This window comes from Pagrus pagrus, assembly GCF_965226575.1.
Source record: "Pagrus pagrus genome assembly, chromosome: 13".
Taxonomy (NCBI): Eukaryota; Metazoa; Chordata; class Actinopteri; order Spariformes; family Sparidae; genus Pagrus; species Pagrus pagrus.
The window spans coordinates 11,772,988-11,791,710 of NC_140197.1; the positions used below are offsets into that span (position 1 = coordinate 11,772,988).

General features: G+C 39.6%; 1 protein-coding gene across 3 annotated transcripts; it reads right to left on the reverse strand.

The window, feature by feature from the left end:
* Nucleotides 1–688: 688 nt before the first annotated feature.
* Nucleotides 689–17,487, reverse strand: LOC311268441 (zinc finger CCCH domain-containing protein 7B-like). Of its 3 annotated transcripts, none has more exons than XM_084372111.1 (23): nucleotides 17,255–17,487; nucleotides 16,955–17,023; nucleotides 16,783–16,819; nucleotides 14,803–15,000; nucleotides 11,659–11,817; nucleotides 11,229–11,309; nucleotides 10,712–10,771; nucleotides 10,578–10,605; nucleotides 10,241–10,338; nucleotides 8,680–9,271; nucleotides 7,804–7,865; nucleotides 7,618–7,711; nucleotides 7,211–7,372; nucleotides 6,609–6,823; nucleotides 5,009–5,109; nucleotides 4,703–4,884; nucleotides 4,227–4,300; nucleotides 3,917–4,071; nucleotides 3,546–3,651; nucleotides 3,234–3,342; nucleotides 2,236–2,378; nucleotides 1,938–2,107; nucleotides 689–1,671 (listed from the first exon to the last, which is right to left on the reverse strand). In XM_084372111.1, the coding sequence occupies exons 2-23, from the start codon at nucleotides 17,011–17,013 to the stop codon at nucleotides 1,491–1,493; spliced, it is 3,066 nt and encodes a 1,021-aa protein (XP_084228237.1). In that variant the 5' UTR covers nucleotides 17,014–17,023; nucleotides 17,255–17,487; the 3' UTR covers nucleotides 689–1,490. The 3 variants fall into 3 exon arrangements, with proteins under 3 accessions (XP_084228237.1, XP_084228236.1, XP_084228235.1); XM_084372110.1 differs by having other exon boundaries at nucleotides 10,548–10,605; XM_084372109.1 differs by having other exon boundaries at nucleotides 10,241–10,398; nucleotides 10,548–10,605.
* Between the last annotated feature and the right edge of the window lie 1,236 nt (nucleotides 17,488–18,723).

Here is an 18,723-nt window from a genome sequence, read left to right on the forward strand (position 1 = left end):
CCCCCTGGATCATGTGGATTCGATGGCAGCGGAGCACGCGCCTGTCAGTCACACCGAAGAGCCAATGAGAGAGCAGGGGGAGGGCTATAACGAATGATACCCACAACAACCCTGTTCAGCCGAGCACATTTCCCTCCACGCACGGCTGCACGTGCGAGTAAGAGGAGGCTCGAGGCCAGATCCAGCCAAGCGCCACGCCATCTAGTGACGTGTTTGAGTAGTGCACTGAAAAGGTGCAATAACTGCGTTTACTTACAGCCTTGGATGAGTGTTTTTAGATTTAGATTTAGTTAGTTAGTTAGTTTAATTAGTCTTACATTGGTCATGCTGTTATTGCAGTTGGTTGAGATTGAGCTAATTTGAACTGCTTAGCATCACAATAGCTGTCAATAGGTTTGGTGGAGTAAAAAGTACAACATGTCCTACTGAGTTGTAGTGTATACAATATCAAATGAAATGGAAATACTAAGAACTTTACATATGTACCTAAGTAACCTTTGACCGCTGTTAACATAAGATGGAAAGACAAAAATAACTTGATGAGGTTTTCGTACACCAACTTCAAACCTACACACCTCTGTGACTTCTAGTACTCTCATTATTGTTGTTAAAGATTTTAATTAGTCTTTATTTCCTTTTTCCAACCATACAGTATATAGCACATAACACTCTTTCATTCACAAACAGAAACAAGTGCATTACCCCTTTAACAATGCTGAGTTTTATTACCCTTTTTTGCAAGTATTCGCTTTCAACCCTTCACATAGTTCACAGGTCTAACTGGAGAAACAGTGCCTCACTTGGTTGCATTCTCACATAGTTAAACAATGAACAAAACTACGAGTCTCATAATAAAATACTTTGGCCAATATGGCAACACACTCCTCTCATTATGAAAATCATATGAACCAGAATGAGACATATGTATGCTGAACATAAAAAGTAGAATCATATCACAAAACACATATGGCTTGGCTTTAGTACACATCAGATCTGAACATGATCATTTTATTTGAATTAAAGGTTGAAACATTTAGAAATCAATTGGTGGTGAATGTTTTACTGATCAGTTAAGGCTTTAAACATCCTCTCTCTTCGTTAAATGTGGAATGAAAGCACTAAACAAACAAATCAATACAACAACATTGCGTGTGAATGTCACGGATCAGAGCTAACAAAAGGGTGTATGCATGCAGTATGGTTAAATATACTGAATATTCAGTGATGAACTATGTGTGTTTGTATCTGTGGCACCAACATAGGCCTTACTTTCACAGTACTTTATTACAGATGTTTTATCTGATAAGACATGTACAGTAGATGTGTACATGTGGCATGTTTGGGAATTCAAATACAACTGCTTCTTATTTCAAGTGATCTATGGGCAAAATTCTGCACACTGCTAGTTTAATCCCGTCAACTCCAGATTTTGGTTTTGAAAAGCTACTTTGGCAGTTACAAATGGCTCACAAAGTCAAAAAAACGTTTTCTCAGTCCTGAAGTAGGAAGTTGTACATCCCAAAGTCAAACTCATCGGGCATGATAAGCATGTCTTCCCTGGCTCTGGCCAGCTTCTGTCGCAGGAAATCACGTCTCTCAGTCCACTCCTGCAACTCCTCTGGACTGTGGGCGTAGTCGCAGCTCACACCGTCAGGACAGCCACCATCTAACCTGTTAAACATGAACATAGTGCATTTCTTCAGTTCTGATATTTTTCATTTTTAATCTGAATTCAAAAAAGTGTTCACTGTTTGTGTTGAACCAAATATCTTAGTTCTGCATTGAGTAGAAATGCTAATTCCAACAACTCACTTAAAAAGACCATAGAACATATATAATTTATACTGGAGGGCATTACAACAAGCTATAAACACAACACTGACGTATTCTTACAAAGTAGTTATGGCAAACATCCATAATCCAGGAAAAGGTCTTACTTAGTGCAGAGTTCAAAGCATGCGCCAGGGAAACGGTAGGTCCACGTCAGAGCTTCATCTTCTCCCTCGCAGCTGAACACTCGGTCCTTGTGCCTCTCACTGGAGATGTGCTGCTGCCACTGCCGCTCACTGTTACTGTGCCTACCACACAGACGGCAGTGGAAGCCACTCTGAAATACAAAAAGGAAAGAGCATCGTCAGCTTCCTCACAGTCAGGAAACAACGCACGTCAGTTTGGTATCAATGAAGCCTTTTTGGTCTTTGTCTTTGCTGAACTTGAAAACAAATGCACACCCACCATTGGCTCAGCATAGTCTGTTGGCATGATGATAGATTTCTCTTCTGGGACGGGTTGGGTGAGCATGGCTCCATCTGGTTGGCGGTTTTGGGCCTTAGTGAAATCAGTCAGCCACTTATCATATGTCTGCTGCATGTCCCGCACTACATCACAAATACAAATCTGTTATCAATTTGAAGATGTTCAGTGAGAGACAGGATCCAAGTCAGACAACAAATCAAGGTCTAAGCGAATGGGCACAGAAGTGCTCTTCAAGGGAGATTTGACAATAGCAACAGTTCAAAGCAACAGGTGACAATATTTGTATTTATATATATTTATATATATAATATATACATATACATATATATACTGTATGTATAAAATGAGATGCTGCTCTGTGACTTTGAATGCTGTGTATTTAGTCACAAATACTCTCATTATTAAGCACATTTAAGTCACAGATCAATAGGAAACCACATTTAATATTTGGCAGAGAATAGACATTCACATCACGCCATCACCAGGCTAGAAGGTCACATTGTCCAGAACTCTGATTTACGACCAAATACTTGTGAAACTAATGACATTCCCATCAGCTTTAGCTAGTTGTACGATGTGCTTTGTGCTAATGTTGTAATGCAAATGTTAGCACGTAAACACACGAAACGAAGATTGTGAACATTATACCTGCTAAACATCAACAGATGACTGCTATTGGTTTGTGGATGAAAAAGTCTGTGGTGTGAGAGTTTGAAAGAAGCGAGCCTGCCACACCTCTGTAGCCCGCTACATTAGCCGCTACTGTTCCGACTGAACAGTCAGTGGGAGAGCTGCATTGTGGGTAATGTAAGCGCCAGGTTTGCCCGAGGAAAAAGAACGTGTGTAATACAAAATATGATGCATCTGTTTCTGCTGCATCAATTTTGATCTTTTTCTAAACTGTCCAAAAACAATATGTTATATCATCAGAGTGCTCTTTTAAAAGCTCTTTTTTTAAATTTTAACAAGCCACTCACAGTCATTATTCTTCATGTACATCCACATGTCCCTCTCTTCTGGGCTGTGAGCAAAGGTGCATATCCCCGAGTAGTTACATTTCTTTTTCTTCAAAATCTGGGTACATATCTGCGAGGAGAAAACTTAATGTGCAGTGCAATCTTTCAAGAGACACTATAATCACCACAAACACGCAAACTTACAAATTTCATCTTTGAAAGCACAAAATACACAACAGAGTGGACATAAAGAAATGACAGAGACATCGAAGAAGACTCTTTGTCTGTAACAGCTTGTATTAAAGTGCATTAGAGCAGAGAAATCACACCTACATCATACTGCACAGGAAAGTTCTTGGCATGTGGGAGCGGTCGGACCTGAACCCATTTACTTCGCTCCAACGACTTGACCAGCAGCAACCATCTGTCTTTAGTCCACCTGAGGATCACGACACAAGAAGAGGACAGAAGCTGAAAATAAGACATGGCTTAATTTAGCCCACTGTGATTTACCAGTTTTTTCACTTTAATTCAGGCAGGCTGAAAAATCTGTGGTTAATCTTTAATAGGATCTCTGATAATACTGAATGCCATGGCCACGTTTATAAATGACTTATTTTAATCACCAGACAAATATGGAGTCCATCATTTTCTAGACTTGTGTAGAAATCGTGCAAATTATTATTAGTATTATTTTTACTCACGTGTGCCTGGCCTTGGCATTGCAGTACTTGAGGGCTTTGTCTGGTTCGCTGATCAGGCCGTCCCGCCAGCACTGCGCACAGGCAAACTTCATCTTCATGCCCAGACTCTTCCCAACCCCTCCTCCTGGTTTGCTCCCACCACCTCCAGAAGACAACTGTTTAAAATTCAATGAGAAGTTTAAGTTCACCAATAATTACACAGATTCTCATGAAATTATACATTTACAATCTGGTTGGTATACGCGCCAGAGAAACATTATGTTGTTTCAATACAATTGTAAAAGTGCTAAAAAAGGACAAAGTTTCTTACTCTAGTTCCTTTCTGTTTGCTTGAGTTTTGCTCATACTTTGTGGATACTTTCACAATCTCATCAGGGCTGATACCTGTAAACACAAACACACACATGAATAAAGTCAGCAGTCAGTTTTAGAGAAACACTATAAGCTATGGCTATTTTCTGGTTTCTAATTGAATATTAAAAAGGGGAAAACTTGTACACTAAAACAATTATTACAACCACTAAATCCCTCTAAACAACCACTTTCACATCACACAATGTCATCTGATCTGTTGTTAGTATAAAAATATTGATTTGTGCAGCTTTAAAGGAAATCAAATGTGTTTTCACCTGAAACTGTTTGAATAAGCACCTTATATTTTGCAATCTAACCATCATTTGAAGATAACAGCTTTCCAATCTTTTGATATTTTTACTCAAGTTAACAAATACGATTCAAACACTCTTGATGCTCCTATCCACACTGTAACTAACTGATAGACTGCACCTGTGTCTCGCTGCACCCTCCAGGTTTTGAGCTCTATGACGGAGTGGGCAAAAAGGCAACTGTCCTCTCTCTGGCAGCCATACCGGATGGCTTGGCGGCACAAATCCAAGTGGCACAGGACGCTCAGTGGACGGACCTTACTGTAGTTCACACTGTGGATCCTCACCACAAACGCTAGGCACCTGACGGGCACAGAGGCAAGTGTTTTTATGACAGACAGAAAGACATGAGAGTTAAAGAGTTAGCATGTGAGTGAAAGGAGCAAGGGTAAGGTGATTTTTACACTTATGTTGTAAACACGCTCACTTATTGGCATCGAAGTTGTGGCGGGCATCCAAGTTAGAGCAGATGGTGTTGTTGTCTTTGAAGCGCTTACTGATGATTCTAGGTTTACTGTCATAGCATTCCTAAAAACAACAACATGCAAGAAAGACAGACACAAGGAAAGACTGATACTTGGCGTGAGACGATATGAAAATGTCATGTACTGATTATCCTGGACAAAATAACTGCGATTCATGATATTATCTTGGATCATCAAAAAAAGTTTAAAACTCTTAAATGGCACTTAAACATACAGGAATCCAGCTACCTTACATTTTGTTAAGAAACATCTTTTTTAGTTATAAGTGAAAAAAAAAAAATCAAACAATTTTAAATGATATATATAAATGGTAGGAACCTCATCTCCCTGTTCGTCTTTGGTTTGCAATCTATGGTGTTTCCACACACTCGTTACAACTCATGGGGATACAATGGGCAAGCCGAGTCTTAGGAATGTGGAATGACTCAAAGATGCATTTCAAAATAAATCAGGAAAACAATGTAGGACTGTAAAATATTGCGCTGGACAGCTTTTTTGTAGTCACACCTGTGATCACATTCACGATTATCGTGATGATGAAAATTTACTACGATCAACCTACGCATTTGGAGATAAAGAGGATGACCATCTTATTAACTGAATATCAATGAATAAATCTATTATGATACACAAAATGCTGTGTAAATGTTCATGAGACAGACAGGCACGTGAAGATTAGTGCAGTGTAATACATGCATGCCTGAAGAATAAAACAAACACTGGATAATGGTACTTCTTAGGTTTACAGTGTTTTTAATACACAATACAACTGAGACTGGAGCGTGTGCTCAAAAGCAGTTAAACACAGAATTGTTTGTTTTTAAACAAATAAACGTGTACCTGATTCTCGTAGAAAAAAATACATAAAAGTAGAAATACAGAAATTAAATATATAGAAATGTAGAAATACAGAAATCAATTAAATATATAGAAATGTAGAAATACAGTAATAAGTACGTGTGCATTTGTAGATAATGTAATTAACCCTGATTAATAGAATAACCCTTCTTTTCAGCTGTTATTTATATTATTTAACTATATATATTTTTAATTACCATATATATTAATTTATTTATTTCTGTATTTACTGCAGCATTTGTGTATGTGTTTATTAACTGATCAATAAGTTATTTTTTGTCTGATAATGTGAGATGGGATTTTACTTGATTAAATAAAGGTTGTAAACACCATATGTACAGTTACCTTAATGTTTTAACTCTTTACTACTGTGCAGAAACTCCAATGACAGTTTAATTGTTAATAATTTATACATTTTCAAGCTATATTTCAGCTTCTTCTTTATCCATTCACTTCTTTATTGGTCTTTTCTGTTTCCGCCCACCATGGATGGCTAACATCATATCCAAAAAATATTACAGGATACAAGAATAGTAATGTATTAGCATAGCAAACAACAACGCTTGTACAACAAATCCATAATCAATAAATAATATAAGAAAGAATAATAAAAAATATATACTTAATGGTAAAAATAAAATAAATTGTAAAATAATATTGTATAATCTGTACAAGTGCACTAACCTGACAGAGGTACATGAAGGTGCCCTTGTGTTCCTGTAGAAGGCGTATGATGCAGTTTACAGGGTCCAGTCTGACAGCTGATGTTTCAAACAGCAGGTTTCTGTCCAGTTTCCTTTTCCTCTCTTCCGTCCAAACATCAATCTCCAGCTGGTTGTAGGCAAACGTGCATTTCTCTCCGGCCTTACACAGACCCAGATCCCCGGACTTCAGCACATCTGCACGTGTAAGAAAATATGACCACGGCCATGTGTGACATGCTGTACACACAGTTACATTAATCACTGATTTTTGCTACAAGTTCCCTCGTTAACTGTACAGTCGCTTCAAGTGACTGACATGACTGTTTCCCTGAATGTATTTGTCATCAACAACATTAGTGTGCGTTTGTTTGTTTAGATCTGACACCAGATATCAGTGATTTTTGCAAACGTACTGTGATGAGGTCATTTTGGATCACAAAGAGACACACAAAACAAAATGCACTATGCTGTAATGATAAATCAGTTTAACTACGACAACGAGCAATGCATGCTGAATACCAACAAACAATCCACCACAAGAGATCCTGATACAAAAGATCCATTTCATTTTGAGATCCTTACCCCTGCAAAGTACAAACGGCCCTTTGAAGAAAGCCATTTCAGGAATCTTTCGCACTCTGGTCCACTCCGAAGGATGACCTGCCTTTCGTCTACATAACAGAATGTCTCGATCACAGTTGTGGACCAGGTCCGGCTTGTGAACAAAAGCAAATACCCCTTGACCTGAAAAAGAACAAAAAATTAAGACATTCAATAGGAAAAAAAGTATGTTTTGTTATCTCCACTGATGTATTATGAACAGATTTTAGATTTTTGCCCTTTCAGCAAAGTAAAAGAAGGGCTTTGGGATGCAGATGAAAAGACATTATGACATGCTCAAACAGGGAATATTAAAAGGCAAGAACCAGCAGAAGGATTGTAATGATTTTCCACTGTTTGTTTGAGACAGGGCTGGACTGTTGACGTACCTTTCCGAGGGAAACAGGCAGAACAGGCCTGCAGGAACTCATGGGTGGAGGACAGGGGATTGGAGACTGCAACCTGCGCTGGATTGTTCTTCTCCTTTGTTGTCACGGTAAGAAGAATAATTCAGTTAATGCGAACAAAACGGACAAAAATAGAGCAGGTAACCTGAGTCAGATGGTCAGTCTTACTTTGTGGTTATTCTTTGGAGATCGCATTACGGGAGCTGCAGCACCATGAGAGCCTTTGACACCTGTGGGCAAAAATTACAGAAAACAAAAAACAAATTATGTGGAACTGTAATGTGAACACACTTTTTAGTAAACAGGCTGGGACATGTACAAACACAAGTGTGGTGTTGACAAAAGGGAGCACTTATTTAGAAGGTGCAGTGTGTAGGATTTAAGGGGGAGAAATGGAAAACAATATTTATAATTATGTTGTTATGTTACCTTCGAAGTCTTTTATATCTACAGAAGGGGCGGGTCTTCTTCCACAGAGTCCGCCATGTTGCACCGCAATGTTTCTGAGTTACCAGAACGGACAAACCCAACACTGACTCTATAGAGAGGCCCTTTCATGTTTTTTCGTGTTTTAGTGGCAACCATGTGTGTGGGGTGGAGGGGAGTTAGGACAAGGGGGGTTCAGCTGCAACCTCACCACTAGATGCCACAAACGTTCACACTCAACAGCAACGTATGCAACCTTCAAGTTGCCTGAAATTTAAATCTTGTGTCTTGTTTTTCTGTATTGTTTATTCTTATTTCACATCGAACCTGTATCAAACCTTTCTCGTGTGACTTGGCATAAATGTACAGCTTTGTAGACAAGCCATGACATGTTCAAAGTGTTTCCTGCCCTCCTCACAGTTGACAGTGCCATGACATGTTTTCTAATTTCCAGATTGTTTTCAATTGAGAGGCACCAAGGCAATAAAGGTTGACACCACTGCAGTAGGTCAAAGTCGTCTTGATAACTTCAGCAGCTATCAACTGTGATGGCATCTAAACAGAACAGGCCTCCTGCTCTGCCAGCAATATTATAAGTCACCAATGAATCACAATTACCAGTTGAGCTGAAATCGGAGAGCGAGTCCAGTCCTGTTCCCCCAATGGAGACCGCAGCCAAAGCTGCCACAACGCCATCCACTGAGGGGAAAGAGTCCAAGGCATCAAGTGAGTCGAGCTGGTCCACAGCTTTCACACAGAGTTTAGGGACATCACAACTCAGACCACCTGGATCAGGCACAGTCTCCAGGGGATTGAGTTCATCCAGCAGATCATCAAGGGACTTTTCCCCTGCCTCCAGTTCTGCTTTGGACTCATTCTCAGCAGCAGCAGCAACAGCACTCAGAGTCGTATCTGAGAAGTCATCAAGGGAATCAAGGCCATCCAGAGTATCCAGCGCCAAGGAGGTCGGTCCTACATTTGGAGGGCCCATGCCACCTCCAATTCCAGAGAGGTCGTCTAAAGTATCCAGTGTTGAAGTCGTGGTGCTGAGCCTGCCACCTGAAAACGAGTCCAGGGAGTTGAGTTGGTTGACGGCCGAGCTGAAGAAGGCAGGGGGCAGCTGGGGCGTTGGGGGCGGCAGGACAGAAGGAACTGTCTGTGTGGAGGTGGGTGTCCTGCTGGGGACTGAGAATGCCGCCTGGCTGTGGGTCTGGGAAACATGTAGAGGGAAACTTAAATGAAGATTCATTAAAAAACATTAGATGAGACACAATATCAACAACTGTGAACAAAGTGCCTGAATTTAATAACTACATTTGAAGGATTTGAAGGATGGTGGCTGACCATAGCTGGCCAGTATCAACATGTTTCAGATTTCAGAGCCACAACGATTAGTCAATTATCTGTTTTAGCAATAAGACAGTAAATTTGGACTGTTGGTTGGACAAATGGAGCAATTTAAGATGTACATTTTTGACACTTTATAGACTAAATTATTGTTGATTAACTGCAAAAATATAAGCAGATTAAGCAATATTGAAAATGAGCATTAGTTGCGGCCCTATTCAGACAATAAACTTAATATAAGAATCTACAACCTCATAAAGATTTATTTAGATAGATTTATGACAAAAGCTGCACTAATCAATATTTTTTACATTTTTTATTGTTTTGGTTTTACACCTCACACACTCTCATCTGTATTTCTGGCTGTAATAGGCAGCTGCTTCCAGTGGGAAAGATCTATTGAGCCTGCTGTACACTACCTGACCAGCACCCAATGGCAGACAATGTCTAGCTGGTCAAGAAAGTGACACATATAGCTTGTTGGGTGCCTGATATTTGGTGCAGACCAACGCAGAGCTAAAGAGAGTGAAAATTGGATAAGTGGACAGCACATTATCCATTTCATGATCTTCATGATTGCTTATAGTACTTCTTTTCTGGGTTTCATTTTCAATCACTTGTAAACGTGACGCTGTTTGGCAGAGCAGCCATATCTAAAAATAGAGATTGAAATGTTGGAAGCTCCAACATCTAAGTCCACATTAAATCTGCAATATTACATGCTCTTACGGAGCTTCCAGCTCAGTAATCCTAGGCAACCAAAGATACCTTCGTTCAATCTTCATCAACAAAAGTTAGTTTGCTGGTCTTCAGAGACGAACGCCAGTTTTACCTCATTTGGCTCCTGCTCATTAGGTAAGCAGTCAAGCAGGCTGTCCAAGTCATCTCCCATCAGCTCAGAGTCCTCCAAAGTGTCCACTATGTCAGGAACTGTGGAGGAGACAGGAGTTGTGGAAGGAATGGAGGACTGAGGCATGCTGGGAAAGCTGACTGAAGGCAAGCAGGAGGGAATCGATGTAGATTTTACTTGTGATTAATTTTGTACAAATCATTCAAGAATTTGTATCATGAAAGCAGATGTCCAATGTGAACACACATGCTGCCTGTATTGTTTATTAGTCAAAGTCAAGAATTCACACCTGGTGCGAGGCCACTCAGAGGATTCATACCATTTCCTAAATGAGCACCAGGCCTGACCTGGAAGTCAGAAGGAAAAAAACATTTGTAGGATAATCAAGTACAAATCAAATACATTTCTGAGAAGAGTATCTGAAAATGTTGATCGACATAATGTGGAACTTACCTTGATGGCTTCGGCAGTCATGTTTCCGTTGGCAACATCTCTAGTGATAAGTGCGTGCTCCTGGAAAAGAAAAGGTAACTGCAAACTGAGGCCCAAATAAGGACAAATCTGCTTCGTGTCTGCATGAGAGTTTTGCAATATGAAGATAGATATGGTCAGATAACAGAAATAAGTCAACTGCAAGAGAATTGTCTTTAGCATACATAGCATGTTAACCATTTCTTCAATATCTCTGGATGCTTCTAGCGCACATTTAATATGTAATTAACATAACTTGAATTTTAAGGTATTTAATTCACATGATAAGCAAAAATTATTGTTTTATTCAAATACGGTATATGTAACAATAAATAATCGAAGACATAGTATATGTCGATATCATGATATAAAATTAAGTATAATGTGATATCATATTTTATCCAAGTCGACCTCTTGACTGCATCCTATCAGACCTTGACAGAACTGAAGACTTGTTGTTTTCCTCAAAGAGCAAAATATAAACAATCATTTTACTAACCTTTGTGCTGACATAAGGTTTTCGATTTTTTAGTCCCAGATGGACGGCCAGCTCCTGTGCCAGCTCATTCACCTGTTTGTCCTGTTCAGAGTTAAACAGAGAAGGACAACAATGAATCCATTGCACAAGCTACAGGTCAGTGACGTTCATCATCTAGTTACCATCCTGGAACCGATCCACAAAAACAATTATCTCATCTTTTATTTAGCATTTCTTCAACATTTTTGGGGGGTTTTGAACAGTCAATAGATATGCTAGCAGCAACTGAGTGTGAGATACTACAGCTAAATGTTAACACTAAACGTATGTAAACTCAACATAAAGCATCTCAATTTTGGACCCAGCCACCACCACCTGATGTTTAAAGAGTGATCCATTTCTGTTTGCATTCATATGAGCTTCCGCTCTCCCAGTTCTCCCTTTCCTTTACCAGACGAGTGATGAGCAGACAGTCTGTGGTGCAGTTGTAGGCCTCCCTGTATTTCCCAAGCTCCTTCAAACACAGCGCCTTCCTGTACAGGGCCCTGCAGCTTTCCTTACACACTTTCAGAGCTCTGTCGCAGTCCTTCACGCCTTGATCATATTCCCCCTGCGGATATCATAAGAGATTAAAGTAAAGCACGTGGTGAATAAAGAGTTCAAACGAGTGTCGTGGAAGTGAAGAATATAAGGTACAATTAAACCATTTGTATTTAATTTAATATCAGTGTAACCAAAACAATAATGATAAATATCAAGTCACGACCTCTAAAAGAACAATGTTTACAACTTAGCTCAGTTTTCTTTGGTATGCAGTGTTAAGCTCAGTCACCTGGTACTAACAATAAACACACCTAGATGATTTATTGCAGGTCAAATTCCTTTAGGGGTTGTGCATCCGACCGCTATTGTCTTTAGAAGCAGCTTTAAATTTTAGCCTCATTTGTTTTTGAGTTTTTAGTCCTTTTATTTAGTCCAATGCGATCGCTTCATAGCTACAGAAATATATTTGGACAGCACTATCAATCACTCTGTTATATATTTGAACTGCAGTGATACCTTCTCCTTCCATCGCATTCTAGGCATCATCTTAAGTTTGAATTCCATTATTTCATCATTACAGCTAACTGCATTGTGTTTTGACACGTAAAGGTTATTTTTTCCTTTTCGTTACCAACATCATCTGTCACTGCTGCTGATAGGCTGTGTGAGGGAAATTCTCAAATATCCCTTTATTATTTTGCTATGTTATTCTTGGATATAAAACTTAACGAGTATATAAGATGTGTTAAGAGTGTAAACATTGTGCCTATGGGCCTCCCGTGGTTTATGTCATGTGACAGTTTTATGGTTGCAGAGTACATGTGTTTGAGAAGGTTGCACCTCTCCTGGGGATGTGTGTTCTGACAATGGTTGATGTATGAAACAAATTATGAGATGTACGTGCCTGTTAAATTTATGTTAACCTGTGGAGAAAGTGGAGATAATGGGAGTGTTATTCTAAGTGGCCCAGATGTAACGTTATGACCTCTACAATTGTGTGTTGGTTTTCTACTATAAAGGCTGAAGAAAGACTGCCTCTCTTCAGTCAACATCTATGCACTGCTGATGTGTGACTCTTGCTTGCAAGCAATAAAGAACTTCTAGAAAAGAAATATTGTGTTGAACTTGGTGTTTGACCAACTCTCATCTGCACTAGACAAGTGACTGGTTTTCAGTTGCCACGACAGCTGCTGGGTCAACGGTTTTTCCCAAAATCAGCAGTGCAATGAATCTGAGATTTGCTTTTAGGCATATCTGCGAAATATACTATGGATAAAACCCAGTATTTGATTTTTACATTTGTATCTATGTTCTTTATTAAGTGTCATATTACTATGAATTATAATCCTGTGCTTTGTACTTTAAGATTTACTACTGAGTTCTCCCCAATATGCTTTGACCTCCCCATGACTCTTATCATACTGGTGAAGGCCATGATCCTCTTACATCATTCATGTATTCTCTAAAGTATGTGCTGTGTGAAACAGCCCTTTGGAGGTGAGATCCCCTGAAATCTACTCAAATAGTCTAAATAAAAAGGCAAAAAATGGACAACAGAAGAATGAAACCTGAGATCGCTTTCAAACTGGTAGACAGTCTGTTTATACGAGGACTCACATTAGACAGTGCGTTGTCGGCATGTTTCACTATGCTGTTATGAATTCTTTACATCAACAACAGGCTTATGTTTTCAATTGGGCTGCTGTGTTAACCATAGAAATTATATACAATGAATATATTCAAAAATATTTCTGATTGGGTTTTTTAAATGTAGCACAAGCTATAGCAGACTAACCCCTGGCATGTAGTGGATATTACATATTAAAAGTCAAATGTGTTTTTGACAACATTCAGATAGGGTTGGGCGGTACGGCCCCTCATAATCACTTTAGGCCATATCACAATAAACAATATATATATATATATATATATATATATATATATATATATATATATATATATATATATAAATATAAATATAAATATAAATATATATACATACACACAAAAGCACTTCATATTTTTTCTACATGACAGATTCTACTTTGATATCAATACTGCAGCAACATTGTAGGGATGACTATTGGTACTTTCACAAAATAGTAACACAATGAGATTTCTGATCAATAATCATCAGTCATGTTGATATAATGACTAGGTGGGTAAAGGCAAGTATTAGAATAAGTAGAACAGTGTGGTTAGTTCAAAAAATCAATTTACTTTAATGCAGCCCTTCTTACCTGGAAAAGACAACACTTATGCCACATCACAATATAACAATATCCAAAATATCACACGATACACAGTCTCATATCATGATAACGATATATATCGTACATATTGTCCAATGCTACATCCAGCCGCTAAATGTGGCATTCAATCTCCCCCTACCAATGCATTCAAGTCAAAAACACCGCTGTTGTTCGAATCAACTGCCTCCTCAAGTGGTCACCAGTTTGTTGCACTACCCAACATGGCTAACACTAGCTAGCTAATATGAGGCAGTACAGGTGCTTGGTGAATACTGTGGACTCAGACAAACTGGCAACTACCAAGACTCTTGATACTGTCGAAACACAGATAACAACGTGATACGAAGGGCGTTGTACTATTGGCTGACAAACCTTATTAGAAGAAACAACTGTCAGAATTTTTACACACAACACAAACATTTTTAAATCATTAATTCACGATCATAATAAAGTTTTTTTATTCTGCACCTTTCTACAAGCTCTGTAGACTTTTTATTATTTTTAAAAGTTTGTCAACAAATGTTATCAATATGACCTTTTTAATGGAGGCTAAAGAATTACCTTAACCACCAGCTACTGTGGGTTGATCCATTTTATCTGGCATCGCAACTAATTGACTCACATATCAGGTTTGGGTGCGGAAGTGTTTCTCACAAGTCTTACCAGCCTTAGTTCAAGCCACATGCATTTTTTACTAAACAGCTGTCTACATCTTGACAATAGTCTGTCTTAGCTGCACTTAAACACATTTGCGTAAAGACGTGCCGTCTCAGAAACACACAAGACGAAATGCATCTCACCATACTGTGGTAGGCAGCGGCCCGGTTGACATACAGGCTCTCCAGCAAAACCTCGGGGATGTGGAGATCCTCTGCTGTAGCGTAGCATGAGACATTCAAGCCTTCAGTGAATTCTCTCACCGCCTGCTCCCACTCTGCGTCTTTGAACAAGGCGTTGCCCTCATCGAGGAGGTTGCATACCAACTGGGTCAGGAAGTCCTGGGAGGAGGAAGAAAGATGGGAGTAAGATGCTGCTTGTGTATCCCAAAAAGTTTGATTCTTATCTGCCCTGTGAGGCACAACCCTGCCCTGTGTCCCAGGAATGATTTTTTATTCTCGGCATGAATACAGTAGACATGGGCATGGACAGTAAGCACAATGGCTTCAAGTAAACCATGACACCCACAAGCAGGAGGTGGTGGATGAAAAGAGAATTATGTAGTTTTTCAAGTTGTTGTAGGATTTAACAGGGCTTCAGAATAAGAAACTTTTAAAAAGTTGCAAATTATGACTTGATGAAGACAAAATGTTTAAACAAATTGCAGCACAGTGACTTAAAAGCTCCATCTTAGTCCATCTTAATGCACTATCCACATGCTGCATTATGTTGAAAGATGTTGAAGTCGCTGTAAACTTTCACCCTGTTTATAGCTGTGTGAAACTCAGTAGCATATGTTAATTTAAAAGTTAGAGCAGGGGGAGAGCTTCTCTGCATGTGTGTGTATGAAACAGGATGCTTGCAGAAGATGGCCGATTGGCATAATACAATAGTGGACTGACGCCCGGATTTGCGCGAGGAAACAGGGAAAAACTTAAATGGTCAAAGTGCTAAGTGTGGCTGACGGTCTGATGGGATATGTTGAGCCAACACATTTGGGATGTCTACTGAAGTCCAAGAGAGCCGTTTGGGTGTTGAGAGTTAGAACAGACGGCAGTGACCTGACAAGAATGTATGGGCATAAGGAAAATTTGTTTAAAACTGTCACTGGGGTTGCTAGGTGAAGAGCTGGCTGGGTCACAAGGACCTGGTAAATGATAAGAAAAGGAAGTAATGGAGGCAGGCGGCCATTAATGGATTAAAAAACAGAACTGTTTCAAGACTAGTTGAGCAGAAGTAAAAATAACATCCTGCACACTTTGAGTTTAGCTGCCTTTTTGCATGTCTTATGAAACTGTGTCTGGGACAGCTCTGTTTGTCGGTATGCACTCCGCTGCACTGAGTGAAGATCAAGAAATTTCTGTAGTCGAGTCCATTTCAGCTTTTGCTTTTTAAATTGAACTTTTTTCATTTGCTCACCAAAGCCTACATTATCGTTTCACATTTTAAATTTGCTTTTTCAATTCACTTTATTTGTTTTAAGTTTATTTATGGCCTGTTTATTTATAGTAGTGTAGTAAAACAATAATCTTTTTTAATGTAATTTATGTAACATCTAGTCTTTTATTTGGAATCTGAATTTGTATAATGGCCAAAATTATCTTCCATACAGAGGAAACAAGAGATGAACTACCAGCTCTGCAGTGTGGGCATTTCTCCGCCTGTACAGAAGTGGAGCACCTTCACTAGATCTTCAGAAAGATTTCTCGTGTTTCCGCCCGCACATGCAGAAGACCGTGACAATGAACATTGGCAACTTACTAAAAGTTCTGGGATCAACAAAGGGATTAACTCATCCTGAGGAGGGCAGACAATGTTTTTTGCACAGAAGAAGGATGTGGATTTTGTCTCCCATGTTTTACACTGTGGACACCTTACAAAGGGATCACTTTGGTGCATGCACAGAAGGAATGATTACAGCAACTCAACACCAATCAAGAAGAAAATGGGCAGAATATGTGAAAAAGGTGCAAGTCTTTGATTGTACATGCAGCTGGGAATGATCAGAGGGATGTCAAGAGAGAAAAGACAGAGGGCTTGAAGGGGGAAACACAACAGAAAGCAACAGCAGTCCAAGAGAGAAGAGACGGACACAACACTGTGTTTGTAATAACAGCTGGTACCTGGTAGCCCTCAGGCTCTGGATAAGCCAGAGAAGACCTAGAACACAAGATGTAAACATGCTTAGAAAAGTAGTCAGACAGCTTAGTTATCAAGGATGTGAGTCATTCAGGGCCACGGTAGGTTTCATTTTCATGGGTGCGCTCAAATAGGAACAGAAAAAAAGCATCTCACTGTATAAATTTCAGAGACTTGCTGATCTCCTTCTTGCGTTTCTGTCTGTCAGGGTCCATGGCTCGTTAACTGAAAGGAAGACAAAACAATCTCAGTAACAGACAGTGGCTGTACGCCCACTTCCTCCAAAAGTAGACGTCAACAAATAACCACCTCTCTGCTCAAAGACACTCACTGAGCCTGTGCTATCGCTCATGTAGCATTCATTATTTGCACAAACATCCAGCATGCAGCCCCCCATGACCCTGTATGTTTCCCTGGCTATCATGGCGCGACTGGGCCAACTTCAGACACACCTACCTGATGAACCGAGGAAGTTCATTGAACCGAGGCAAAGTTTAATAGCGTGTCATTTGGAGTCTGAAGAGGTAAAAGACGAAAGAAAAAGGTAAACAGGTCCTGCTGACGCTGACAAACATCGAGCCAAGGAAGACGAAACTCGCACTGCCTTCTGACTTCAGTGCTCCCAGTTAAGTTTCGATTCCCAGCAGCTCCATCCCTGAGCCAGCGGCTGCGCTCTTCTTCGGCCTTCTTCTCTGGGTCTGTTCGCGGACTGTGTACAAACCTCCAGGCGCATAGCGCCACCTAACGCCGCGGAGTACATAGAACAGGGTTTACAATAGCTATAATAAAAAACACAACTATACAGTATTAGAGCTGCAACTATAATAAAGCCAGTAATGAAATGTAACTAAGTACATTTACTTGACTACAATGTTGAGGTGCTGGTACTTTACTCGAGTATTTCCATTTTGGAAGCAAATAAAGTAGCCTACTTTGTTATTTATTTTGTGATCAGAGTGAGGTATCTGAACAACAGCACATTCTGTACTGTGAGTTAATTGTAATAAGGTGTTCCTCTGTGTGAGGTTTAAGGAATACAGCTGTTCTGTGTGTGTGCGTTACATGTTAGCTACAAGATGAGGCCCTTAAAAGGTATTACACTGAGCTCGGCCCTCATCCCAATTGTTTGGATCTGGCTTAACATATACATTTCCATATAGAGACAGAAAGAGATATTCAGGGATTCAACTACTATCTCGCCTATTGGATAGATGGACCCTCAATCCACCAAAGTGACCAATTGGAAGAAGTAGATAGGATTTAAAAAGGCCCACACAGACAGAGAAAGTCAGTGGTGGACACTTGTAGATCTCCTAGAGCGGAGAGGATTTCTGGTTAGAGCAGACGTCAAAGCTTTAGGCATAACTTTGTCAGATATGGGGAACACCTGGTGTGGCCACAATGGTTTCGGACGCAGGCTTGAAATCTGTTTCAATAAAGAAGGTTCTTTCCATCCACCATCTGCCTCCGAGGACTCTGTTATCACCAAACTACACACCAACACCTTTGATGGAGACTGCCCAGAAACAACAAGAGAAAAGCTAAAAATCGGATCTGATAATTGGCCAGGCTGATAATGAGTCAGCCCCTAGTGTACAGTATACATACATCTGTCATTCTTTTCCATGAATGGATTTGATATTGTGATTAAAGTGATTAACCAATCCTAGAGTTATATAAACTCGTGGATAGTAATGATTAACAAAACATATTTATAAGCACTTTCTATCTGTTGGATGCAAAGATCTTGATTTGTGAAGTGACCTAAAGCTGCTTAATAATAATTCATTGTAATGGAGTAAAAAGTACATTTCCGTTTAAAATGTAGTCAAGTCAAAGTAGAAAGTGGCATGAATGAAAATACTCAAGTAAAACAAGTACCTCTAACTTATACTTAAGTATAGAAGGTCCGTAAATATACTTAG